Consider the following 13,489-nt stretch of genomic DNA (forward strand, 5'->3'; position numbering starts at 1 on the left):
TAATGGAGGATTCTCCATCACACAACAGATATTATTACTGGACTGCTCAGTGTGAGGCTTAACTGGGTAGAGGATAGAAGCATCACTGCTGAATGGTCTTTGAACCAGAAGCAGTAGGTGATTCCTAACTTTTGTGTCTGGATTTAAATCGGGAAAGAAGATCTTTTAAAGATATTTTTTTTCTTTTCTTGCTGTTAGTAATATTGGTTCCTTCTCCCTGAGGTTAGTAATCATGAAACAATGCTGCTTGGTCTCACTCCAATTCCCATTGGTAAAGAGCCCATTATATCACAAAACACCAACACCACAAATGTCATTTAATTTAGTTTGACAGACAACCTTGTTGGCAGTCTCAGCGGACCGGTCAAGGACTGATTGGGCCATGAAGATTGACCAGTCCTCTCAACCTTAGAGATGCTCCATCCAGGCCAGGGATAAGGACCAATGCTGGTGTAGAGTAGGGAAGCTTGAGTGTACTGTACGTGTTCTGGGGATAAATAGAGGACATTAGCCTGCAGGGCTGTCAGTCTGTCATCTTTCATCAGCATTATATTTGCAAAGTTTCAGATAACAACAACAAGAAGGATGTACAGTGATGTTAGTGGGGGTGATGTATTAAAGGCCATTCTCACTGTTGCTGTAGGTACTGATATTCCATTCTCTTCTCCCTTCCCTCATGTTTCTTTCCCTCTCAGTCTGTGGCAAACGTTATAAGAACAGACCTGGACTGAGCTACCATTATGCTCACACTCACCTTGCCAGCGAAGAGGGGGATGAAGCCCAAGAGCAGGAGACACGCTCCCCACCCGTCCACAGAAACGAGAACCACAAACGTGAGTAGTGTTTGCTTTTGTAATCCCTTCAATCTTTTTTTCAGGGATGTTACCTCCACCTTCGTCTGTGCATTTCAGCAGTTGCTAAAATTGTTCTGCTTCTTTGTGAATGAGTGGAATCTGGATGTTTAGTGGAGCTAATCAACTTCAGCCTGCCCTGGTGCTGAGCTCAGCTAGTCAAGAATCCAGTTCAAACTCAGCATTAACTCTGCAGCAAATCACTCTTCCATCACTGCTCCTGTAGGGAGGAGATGACAAGGGGAGAGGGAAGGGAGCCCCACCTGCCTGTCATCAAACAGCCTCTTAGTGGTTAGTGTGGAGATCAAGAAAATGCACAATTCATGTCAGTGCATCCTCTGCTATTTTCTTTGAGAAAAGATCTTTATTCGCTTCTCAGTTTTATGGTATAAAATTATCAACAAATGCCCCATGATCCCACATCCCTAAACACCACTTTCTAAATATTAATCGGGAAAAATCGAAGGACTAAAAAATTATCTGCACAGATCTGAGGGCACAAGAAAGGACAGAAGGGCTGTGCTCTGGGAATCCTAGAACCAAAGTAGGGGGAAGATAGTGTGTTTGCTGGCACAGGAAAGCCCATTTTAACCTTTTTAAGGCACAGGACTGGGAGTCAGGAAATCCATATTTTATTAGTGCCATTGTATCACTTAGCCCTCTTCTGCCTCAGTTTCCCTGTGTGCAAAGTAATAATTGCCTCCCACTCAGAGATATCATGTGGTTAAATTAATTGATTTTTGTAAAATACTTCCAGGTCCTTAGATGGAAAATGCCATTTTAGTTCAAAGTAATTATTGTTGTTGTTTATTATTTATTGACAACAGAATGAAATGCTTATCAGAATAAAATACAGGGCAAATTCTTTTCTTCCTGACATAAGTATACAGTAAGAAACTTGGATCCAGGAAGCCATTTCCCCCTTAAGCAGGATAATCCATAACTGTCTCATGTGGTTATGGGGAGGAGTTCCCCTTTCTCCAAAGCATCTACTACTGGCCATTGTTGGGTTGGTCTGATCCTGTTGGGCAATCCTAAGGTTTTTATCACTTTTCCGCTCCACCTTTTCATGTTTAACATGTTTACTAAGATGTTTTGACTTGTCCAGAAGCAGTTTTGACTTGCTGAGTTGTTGATAAACTTGAATTGACCATTACTCTATGGAGTTACTGTTCTGGCAGGCTTTAGAATATCACCATCTGGCCATTATCTCACAGGGAGCTGTAGGAGAGGGTTTTTTGTTTCTTTATTTTGTATGCTGTCTCTAGATTAGTTTTCTGTGTCTGAAATAGGGTCTAAGATACTTATCTACCTGATGGGGCTTTTGATGCTTAATTAATTTGTGTTGATCTTAGCCCTGCACAGATAAGCAAACCAAGAAGGGCACTGTCCCCCACCATTCAGCTTGGCACAGGGGCCAGAGGCAGGCCCAGTTCTTGCGGTTCTGAGGTTCAGGGACTGGGAGAGGTTAGCACTGTGAGTGGTACCAAACTCCACAAAAGGAGCTGGGAAGGATGGAATGATCTACCTTCTTCATTCCGCGCCAGCCAGCAAACCTGGGCCATTGTGGAGGAGAGCGCACTCTGCTCTCTGAAAAAGAGTGCAGCAAGAGCTGCTCAGACTTGTGCGTCTCCCGAGCTCCTGCAGGCATTGTGCTTGAGGCAGGTGCGATGCCTCCGGGAGTGGTGCCTGGTGTGCAGCCCCCAACGCAGAGAGTAGCTTAATGCCACAAGCATCCCCTTTGCATTTGTAAATCACTCTGAGATCCAGATCCTTGAGTGGAATGTTCTCTCTGCTCAAGAATCAGTGGCTACTGAGGGTGGGGACAGAAACCACGTAAAAGTGCCAGGAGATTTGTGCCGGGGGGAGTCACAGTAGGCTGGGAGGCAAATCCCTGGACTGGCTGTTTATTCCCTTTTTCTGTTTGTTGGTTTACAGCCTGGAGATCAGCTCTTGCATATTCCTTCTTTCACTTAGCAATATTTAATTTATGCTGCCATCCATCTTCCATGTGAATGCTAATTGTCCACGTTGCTAATATACAGTCATTAAATGGCCCCTTTGTACATGGGGATGGTGGGGAGCCAGAGCATCAGATCCTTCCTTTCCCCTAGTACTCCTGGGCATGTGTTATGAATTAGATTTGACAGGTCTGCTGTGTCACAGGGTCTGGGCTTCAAAAATCCTCTCTGTGTGGGCTTGTGGGGGGAGGAGGGGATGTTAATCCAAACAGCTAATCTGCAACCTACGGAAGAGAAGGGCCAGAAGTACAGTAAACAGCAGGCACTGATTATTTCCTTAGCAGTGTGGCAGAGAAATACAAGCAGCCTAATTTAGAAAAGGCAAAGCAAATCCAAAGCAGCCATTTGGAATTTGCAGTGCCGTGGGAGGTGGGGTCTGTGGCAGCGAGGTTCAGGCAGACTGCTCCAGTATGAACTTCTTGCCATTTTATTCTCTCTACCACTCCCAAGTCTCCTGTTCAGTCACTGCTTGCAGCAGTATCCGCAGTAACAACTGCCCTGCTGACACAGAAGGAACCTCTCTGGAGCAGAGCCTCTGCCAGAGTCAGTTATTGATCCTCTGACTGGTGCCATCTCAACAGTTGATGGTCTCTCATCTCTCTCGCAACGCTCCTCTGTCCCCACGCCCTCAGTCACCCGCAGGCCATCTTGGATGGCTACATATATGTTCCAGGGACTGAAAAAAAGATTTATATAGGAACAGCCTAATTTAAACTGACTGGCTTCTGATGGGTCTGTATCACAGAACAACAACCAGCCCAGGTGGGATGTTCCATTTCTTCTGAACTTCTCACTCTCCTTATCACTGTTTCGTGGGTTTTGTTGTCTGCCTCACTCACATATAGTTCAGCCTTTCCCAAATCACCTTCTCTGACCTCCTATTTCCTCCTAAAACAATGGAGCCTATGCTTTTTAATACAGGCTGTGACCATGCAGCGTTAGCTGATTTACTTATATGGGGGGGGGGGGGGAGGGGAAGGGGGATGACCCTTCCTCAAGACCCAAATTTGCCTTAGTCCCATACAGACTTGTTATCTAATGTTGCAAATATTTGTCAGCTGGGTTTGAAATCATGAAAAAGAACTTATAGAAAACTGCTTAAAAACCAAGCAAACCTGAACCCTGACAATAGAACAAAATGGTTCCACATCATGTCAAACCTGCTCTTCTGCTGTCTTCATCCTTCACTATTTGGCATTGGCAGGATGTGAGCTTCGAGCCCAGGGTGAGTCCATGAATCTGCCACTGAACACATGTTGCAATATATGTACATCTCATCCTAATGTTATAGGATGACTTGGGGTAGCTGGCGCCTGCAGATTTTGAAAGGTTTCTAAAGTGGGATTTTTATTAACTTGATATCTGTCTATTTAAATATATGTTTCAATGAATATGGTATTGTAAAACTAATTTAATTGCTAAAGGAACAGAAAGGTGTGTGCCTGTCTGCAAGGAACAAACCTTCTCCTTTTAAATGGGAGTGAATCATCTAAGTGGCACTTTGCTTTTTAAAACTTAAACATTAGGATGATTTCTAGTGTTCAGAAAAATTAGGGTCTCATAGTGCTGTCTAAAGTCAGTCATAGTGTGAAAAGATGCTGTTCAGACTTCATGTGCCTGGACACCTCTTCCAATACCAGTCCGGACTTGCCACACACTCTGCTAATGCTGCTGCAGTCCAGAGCATTCACACAGCTCTGCTAACATGCAGATTTGACTTGTCAAACCAACTGCTGTACGAGTTCAGGGCATCTGCCAATTTTGCCCATTTCTATGGCAGATCTTGTGATGTGGACAAATCTCTAGTTGAGAGATCAGTCAACGGCATTTGTGTATTCTAAGCATAATTAGATACCTAGACTTCAAAGATAAAAAATTAATGCACTAACCTCACTGTGCTTCCAAGCTGTCCTCCAGCTCCCCCACACAGCCTTCTTTGAAACATTTTTATTTCCATCCAGGCAGGGGGCTGGAGATGAATAAATGACAAGAGCCAGCCCCTCGGTTGGAGGTGAACTGTTTGTTCCTCTCCACAAGCAGCATCAATTTGAAAAGCTACATCAGGCCTCCCTTTCTCTGCCTTAGTGCTGTTTCTCACTGGGGAGGTGATAGGAGCTACATTTGAATGCAGGAATGCTCCAACACCCACCTTCCTACAGGAAATCCTACAGCAGGTGCCTTTTCAGTGAAGAGCTGCATATGCCCTGATTAGATATCTCATTAGTTTATTCCATTTTTCTTTCTTTTCCTTTGTTGGTTTTTATAAAGGAATGAATGTAAATGTCATTTTAAAATGAAATTTGAGGGTGCTGTCAGACTTACAGCAGAAGTGGCTGCTGTCATTAAGGTTGCATAACAGGTTCCAGTTGTACCCTCTGGTTTTAGTTAATCATAATTTTCCCAAACATTTACCTTTTGGGCTGACATTTTCCATGCCTGAATGTTGTGGGGAAGTTTGAGGAAACCTTGTTTAGTCATTATGAATGCAAGGATGCTGAAAACATACATTTCCCCATTATACAAAATCTTCTTGAGGCTTTAAATGGCTGGGCGCAGACATTTTGGCAGGAAAGTAGCCTTCATTGAGGCGAAGCACTTTGAAGTGTTTTGGAGGAAATTGATCCTGATTTGACTGAGTAATTGGCCTTCAAAAATCATATGCTGCATCACTACCACTTCCTCCCTCAAAAAAACCAAGGCTGGCTCAGGTTCGGGCTCTCTGTATAGTATAATTCACATATTTATATTTTTTATTATAATTTTTCTCTCACCTCTCGACTCCTTTCTCCAAAGCAGAATACAAACCCAAGAAAGCTCCCAGTGTTTGACTGGGCTTGAAATTAGTTAACATGAGTTCACACAGGCCTCATGGGTGCAATTTCCATCCTCAAAGTGCTCTACCTTTAGGAGGGACCAATGTGTGCCCATAATGTACTAGCCCATTTTGGATGAGTGCAGAGCTGCACTGCCCCAGTGTGAGCTCCAGGATGGATTGTGTCTCAGGTAGTGCAATCCCTCCCTAAGTTTCCGGTGTGATGGGAGTACTGTATTGCCAACCCCAAAAGTTAAAAGCTCACAAATCAGATCCCTCCCAATCCTGAGAATGGCCCAGAAACCAGGAGATTTTAATATAATGGGTTTTTGGTCTGTTTTCTCATTTTTAAACTCACCCTGGTCATCTCCAGTGCGTGCTGGACAATTACCATGTTGCCAACTCTTACAGATTTACAGTGAATCACGTGATTTTGGCCCCCTGCTGCAGGAGCTCTTGCTAGAAGATTCAGCTGAGATCAAATTGCTCAAATTTGTATAAAGTGCTGCCTGACGGCTCAGAGAGCTAACACCTTCTCCCCAAACCCAAAAAATCCAATTAATTTATGTGTCCTTCCAGCCCCACACCTGCCCACCCACAGCCCATCAATTAATTATGGTCCGCAGCCCCATAGCTGTTCCTGTGAAAATGGCATCAGATGCTCCCTGTCCTACCCAAAAACTCCTCTTGGCTCATAAGGGGAGGATGGGAGAACCCTACCTGTGTCCTGCAGAAGGTCTGATTTGATTGCTTTTCCCACTACCCCACCTCTTGGAAAAGACCAGCCAATCAGAGCTACAGAGCAGGGCTAGAAATCACACAAAGGCCAGAGCTTCTTGTGTCGTCACGAGACTGATTCCAGCAGGGGCCAAAATGCTGTTATGGGAGTTGCCAGTTCTGGGTGTGTGCAGATTGTACCATCTCTTTGGATGGTGCAGCCTTCTTCTCAGGCTTGCATGGCAAAGAATCTGGCCATTTCCTCTCATTTTGTTTGACTTGCATTTTTCCTCCCATGAGTTTTAATGAAAAAGTTGTAAAAATAGTTTATAGGAGAGAGCAATACATAAAAGTGTGTGTGTGTGTGTGTGTGTGTGTGTGTGTGTGTGTGTGTGTGTGAGAGAGAGAGAGAGAGAAAGAGAGAGGGAAGATGGGTGAAGTGAACTAAAATTCATTTGAGCTCCACTTGGCCTGTCCTTCACTACACCCACAGATTATACCATCTACCTTGTGTTATTCTAATCCAGAGCTCTGCCCTACACTAAAAAACTGGCAGGTCTGTGCAATGAGCCATTCCCTTTGCAACCCACCCCCATGAATTTCTCCATTTCTCACTAAAAACTGGGAATAAGCCAGGTGGAAGTGGGTGCATCTCCAGCTGGGAATCCATTTCTTGCTCTGTTAGAGGGTGGCTTTTCCTGAGGTATATCTTCTAGCAGCTGCTCCCCCAAACTCCCATTGATGTATTTTTTTATTTTAATTTCTTGTTTCTTGAGTCCGTCTATTCTCTGTAGATGCATTTTGAGCAGCAAAATAAGGGGACATGCTACAATTCCTTACACTTGAGAGATGAAGTAATAACAGGTGGCAAGACCAGAGGCAACCGGAGCTAGGATTCTGGTTGCTATGGAAACATGTCAGCCCTGCAGAGGGATGAGAGCTGTCAGCAGTAGGGGGGCAAAGAGAGCAAGAGAAGCACAGTGGCACTTACCCTATAGGTTCAGATTATATATCATCGAGTTCTCCAAGGGAAAACTTGAAATACACAGGATGGGTTATTGGCTGGCTTTGAACTGAGCTGGCAGCCAAATGTTGGACGTAGATGTGAACGGTGGGGAACAGGTACAGGAGGGGAATCTGGGCCTAAGTCTGAGACAAAGAAGCTTGTAATATTTTCTAAGAAAAATCAGTTTTTTTTTTCTTCATTGCAAAATATGGGCTTTCAGGATATGCTCCTCTAGGTATCCATTATGGAATATCTGGCCTCAAGTGGAAGCAAAGGGCCTGCTTCAAAGCCCTTTGAATTCAGTTGGAAGACTTCTAGTGATTTTTGTGAGCTTTGGATCAAGCTGAAAGTGAGTAGGGCAATAGAAGGAACTGCCATGCTGTGAAGATTATTACCCCTGTTTATTACGGCAGTGCTGAAAGGCCAGCCGAGAATGGGCCCCCACTTTGCCAGGCACTGTACAAACACTGAGTGGTTGATGGTCCCTGCCCTGAAGAGCTTACAGAGTAAATAGACAAGACAGACACAGGGTGGGGGAAGGGGTAGAACACACAGGCAGAGTGAACTCTGAGATGGCAGCAAATGGAGTGTTAGTTTCATTTATTTATTTGTTTATGTGCATGGGCGGTGGGTGAACCCCCGCATTGGGGAGGCTAGCCTGCTGGCTGCGCCCCTTCTGCCCAAGGCCCTGCCCCCTGCATGCAGGAGCCCCTATCCCCCCCTCGGCAACTGGAGGAGCCCTGCGGCCTGTACACCTCAGCCACGCCGGGCTACCCCCACCCCCCCCGAGCACCAGTACAGTCCTAGCTACGCCGGGCTGAGTTGCCAACCCCCCCGAGCCGGCCACACTGGGCCGAGCTGGCCCCTGGACGGGACAGTTCCTGGCCCCTCCAAACGCCAGGCCGAGCTGCTGGCCCCCCCCCCCTCCCCCCCCGAAGCTGGCCATGCTGGGCCAAGCCATCTCCCAGATGGGACGGGCCCCGACCCCACCAAGCACCAGGCCGAGCCACTGGCCTCTCCGGAGCTGCCTGCTTGGCCCCAGCCACACTGGGCCGGGCCAAGCCGCCAGCCTCCCCGCACCTGGCCAGCCCCAGCGCACGGCTGAGCGAGCCACTTCACTCCCCCGGCAGACCCTCCGGCCCACCGCTGGCTCGCCACATTCCCTCCTCACTCCCCCACCCCTGAGGAAGAGGGACATGGCGAGCAGCGGCAGGCAGGCAGCAGCAGACAGTGGCAGCCTCGGGGCAGGGCCACTGTGGCCCAGGTGGCGGGTCAGCAGCAGCTGTGCCAGGGAAGGCTTAGCCTTCCCTTGCCTATTATACCTGCTGCCTATGTTTATGTGGGTGCGTTAACTTAGGAGAAGATAAGATAAATGGAAAGAAAAAGGATGGGAAGGGGGTGGATAGAGCAGGAGTAAAGAGGGTAAGAAAGTCCCTTTTTAATGGCATCCATCTAATTGTAAGCAATTTGCTGTATTCATTTAAAGTAGCAAACACCAAAAACCCCAACCTAAAACAAACGCCTCCATCCTGATTCTCCACTCCCTTGCAACTTGTGTGGTTGTTGTGCAAAGTAGGTGCAAAACATTACCGAATGAGAATTCTCTACTCATTGCATGGTAGCATTTTACACGCAATTTGCATTCAAGTTGCACAAATATAAAGGACTACAACATGGTGCAAGGCAATGGAGAATTAGGCCTCTTCTTTGCAGTGTTGCCAGCCCCAAGCATTTAAAAAACATGAGTCAGGCCCCAAAAATTGAGATTGACATAAAATCCATGAAATTTAAAAAATAAATATGGAGTTCTTTTTATTTGCCTTCTGGTTTATGAGCCTCTGTGGTTCACATTTTCAAGTACAGCTGAAACATTTCTAATTTTGAAATGCATAACAGGGACAAAAATTCTCTGTAACCATGAGGACTAGAAGCATTTTTTTTTTTGTTAAATAAAAGCTCAGATATTCATATGACTCCAGGAGTCACAGAGTTTCAGGCCAGAAGGGATCTCTACATCATGTAGTCTGACTTTCTGTAGATCACGGGCCTCCAACACCACCGAGCACCCACACACTAAACTCAACAATGGACATGAGACAAAAGTAAATGAAACCTACAGCAGACTAGGCTGTTATGTGCCACAATGAGAGAATAGGTGGGACCGAGGTGCACCAGTGCTAGAAGCCCCCATAATGACAGGGAAATGATTAAATGAGATATGCCCAGATTATCCCAGCAAGTGACCCGCACCCACACGCAGCAGAGAAAGGGGAAACTCTCCAAGGTCACTGACAATCTGACCTGGGGGAAATTCTCTCCCAATCCCAGATATGGCATTCAGTTAGACTCTGAGCATAGAACCATCCAGCCAAGTACCTGAGAGACAGAGAGTACTTAGTGCCATCTCAGACCTCTGGCCCATCCCGCTCAGTGGCCCATCTCCAGTCATGACCATCCATGATGCTTCAGAGAAAGGAGATAAAAAAACCTCCCAGCATACATGGGGGTGGGGAAGGGAATCCCTTCCTGACCCCGTCAGTGGCCAGTTGAAATCCTGAAGCATGAGCTTTAGGAAAATAAGACATAAACTGGAAGTGAGCCCCCTTTCTATTGAGTCCTGCCCCCTGCCATCACAAGCAACCCCATCATTCAATTGCACTCACACATTTGCCCAATTCTCTCTTAAAACTAACCAAGTTGTTTGCCCCCACAAGCTCAGGCTCTAAGAAAAACACAACCTTGTTTAGCCAAACCCAGCATTTTTAAAAATGTGTTTTAAACTGGAACCCTATGGAATTTGAAGGTTAATTTGCCAGGATTTCTGAGATCCTTTTCTTTTGGTTTTAAACCATGTGTTCGGTGGAGCCTAGGTCTTTTCTGCACAAAAACGCTCAGTGGTCTGACGAAAGGTGTCTTTTTCAACTGATTTAGTTAAACTGGTGCAAACCCTTATGTGGACACCCTTAAACCATTTTTAAAATGTCTTGTATTGATTTAGTTAAGTAGGTATAAATCTGTATTTAGACAAAGCCTTTGTTGAAAACACCGAGCCACATTTAATTGAAATGACAAACTGCACCTGATTTAGATACAGACCTGTGAATATGACCTTAAACGACCTGTTCAGTCAACAGTTCATGAAACTTTTGGGAATCCTGGTGTGAGTTTGGTGTTTTGTGTCTTTACAATTTTTTTCTATTTTATTTCTCTTCCCTGGTTGCTGTGCAAAAGAAAAATGACAGAGAATATTGGCTAAGGCTCTGATTTTGCCTGTGGTTCCATTAGCAGAGATCCCATTTATTTGGGATTCTGTATGGACACAGGGATTGCTAGCAGATTCCAGTGCAGGATCAGGGACTAACTGATTATATGAGGAAAAGGTGACATTTACTGTATGCAAAGTGCTGCGAAAGGCACAAAGTACACAAGCTAAAGAAAGAGAGAATGCTTTTCCCCCTCTAATTTCTTTCTGTTATAGAAATCCTAAGAGTTATTTATAAAAATCAAATAAGTGTAGGTAAAAAATTTAGAGTAAGAAATGGAATATTTAAGCTGACAGTGTTTCTTTAAAAGAAAAAAAAGTAAAACACTTATGATTGCTCAATATCAACACAACCTCTCCGCATGTTAAGGAAGAGCAGGACATTGCTCACCAGACTTGCCCATTTGAACAGGATGTTCAGAAGAGCCTCAGAGCTCTGTGCCTTGGTATGTAATGTACTTAAAATGAAAGTGATTTGTACAATTCGCTTGTCACCCTAATTGAAAATATTTGGGGAAGGCTATTGTCACCAAAGTCATCAAATTAATGTCACAGCGAAGAGGAGAAGGGAGAAATGTACATAGTGTGTGCTCTTTAAGTAAATATGATTTCTAACCTGCCTGCAGCCCAGAAAGGACCAGACGGGGCCATCATTCCCAACAACTACTGTGACTTCTGCCTTGGAGGCTCCAGTATGAACAAAAAAAGTGGCTGTCCAGAGGAGCTTGTGTCATGTTCAGACTGTGGACGCTCGGGTAGGTGACTTCTCCTTGCAACTTTCTAAGATGAACAATTTAGCGCGATTCCCTTTTTGCTCTTTCTGATGTTTTGGGATAGTTGCTTATTGTTTGTGGGGAAGGATGGTTGTCAAAGTTTCTGTTCTGCTAATGGGCTAACAAGACAATTATGATATAATCTATGTATCTATCTATATAATGCTATATTGTATTTATTGGCTGCCATGAACATAAGTACTCATACTTGTTCTTATTTAAATGGAGGGAGAAAATCCTATGACAATGTTAAAGGATGGGCTCTGTCTTCAAATGCCGTAATTACAAATGTAAATTACTTTCAAGATTTATGAAAGTTGCATGACGAGCATTTCCATTGATTACACATTTCATGCATTTCTTCATCCAAAAAAGAAAGAGAGGGGAAATTACAGGGTAGGAATGGCAGTAGCTGTCAAGAATTATCCTCTTACAAGATGACTATCATTAATTTTGTTTAAAGAGGTTTTTATTTATCTGTTTTCTTCCTGTGTCTCTTTTTAAATTTAGGAAGTTGCATCTTTCCCCATCCAGAGCTGTCTTTATTTCTGGGTGGTTGGTTGTTCTTTCTTTTTGTCCCAGCTGAGCTGTTATTTTTGGCTGGGGGAGGGAATGGGGTCTTTAACAACAGCAAATTCCATCCCCAATTCAAATTTCCCAATTGTTGTGATTTTTTGGAAAGGGGGGAGGAAGGCCATGGATTATAAGTGAAAACAAAAGAAAACTTTGAAATTTGAAGCCTTCAAAATTGCTGCTACTTCTGCTCTTTATTCACTGGAAAGTATTTGTTGTATAATTGCTGATATATAATGTAGAGTGTTCTGGTACTGAAATAACAGCCTGCTCATGCTTCCATTGAAATTAATATAAAAATTCCTATCAAATTCAAAGGGAGCAGGACAGGGCCCTAAATGACAAATGTCCTCTACCATTGTTCTGACCTTTGAAGACAATTACTTATCAGTGGACCAATGGCAACCCTTGGTCTTCTAAGGGCTTTGCTACAAGTGCTCTGCAAACACTAACATGAGTCTTTTTGTGCTTTTGTGTTTGCTTCATAATAAAGGAGAAGAAGCTTACACTGTCTACACTGACATACTGGAAAATGATTCCCGTTTTCCCTTTTGCCTGGGGTGTTATTTTCCAGTTTCACTTATTTCAACGTTGCCCCAGTCTTGCACAATGACAGGGATCCAAATGTTCTGTCACGTAGCTATTTGTTACAGTACTTTCATATTTGTCTTCAGAACATGACTGAGATACACTAGTTTGTTGGCTTCCTTGTTGTATTGCAAAGTAGATTATCAGGCCCCATGTAGCTGTTGTATCCTATCTGTGGACAAGCCCCCCAAAACAATTCCATAAAACACTTTTTACAAATTCTCATCTGCCTGAGTCATTTACAAGGGTTCTCCATCTGTGTGATAGATGTGTGATGAGAATGCCTACGGTGGAACTATGCATAGATTTTTAAGCTATAATATTAATGACTGGTGGCTGCCATCATGACTTTTCTTGGTGATGAAAGACAAATGGAGGAGAGACCATGTGCATTCTTTTGTTTCTTTCCAGTATTCAGTCAGTCAAATCACATCCCTATGAAGTGATTATTTTACTTACTGATTCTTTTATTATATTCATTTCCTTTTGGGGTACAGGATTTGATTCTAAGTCTGTTCCTTAGGAAATACAGTATAATTGCAACAGAGCTGCTTCCTTCAGCTTAAGGGACCAAGCAATTGGTGTATCATCATGTTAGTTAGTGCTTCTGAATAGCACCACAAACCTCCCCTACCAAACACGATGCTTTCATTTTCCTAGGGCTCAAGGGCCATATTTCCCCCTGCATTTCTTGAAGTGGGATTCTGACATCTGTACTGCAAATTACATATCACATTTGATTCAGAAAAAAGTTCAGTTTTACAGATTTCAGTATTTAACTTCTCTTTTTAACGTTTTGTTGTTGTTGTTGTTTGTTGCTCCTGATGTCTGTGCTGAGGATTTCTTACCCTATATGGAAAAAATGGACTGAAAGACTTTCTAAACT

The 13,489-nt window shown here is 44.0% G+C and overlaps 1 protein-coding gene across 1 annotated transcript in view; it reads left to right on the plus strand.

Moving 5' to 3' along the window:
• Nucleotides 1–13,489, plus strand: part of DPF3 (double PHD fingers 3) — a 200,691-nt gene that overhangs the window by 146,967 nt on the left and 40,235 nt on the right. The window contains exons 7-8 of the mRNA XM_065402481.1: nucleotides 696–833; nucleotides 11,296–11,424. Of these exons, the coding sequence (XP_065258553.1) occupies nucleotides 696–833; nucleotides 11,296–11,424 (267 nt within the window). The remainder of the gene's footprint in view (nucleotides 1–695; nucleotides 834–11,295; nucleotides 11,425–13,489) is intronic.

This window comes from Emys orbicularis, chromosome 4 (genome assembly GCF_028017835.1).
Source record: "Emys orbicularis isolate rEmyOrb1 chromosome 4, rEmyOrb1.hap1, whole genome shotgun sequence".
Taxonomy (NCBI): Eukaryota; Metazoa; Chordata; order Testudines; family Emydidae; genus Emys; species Emys orbicularis.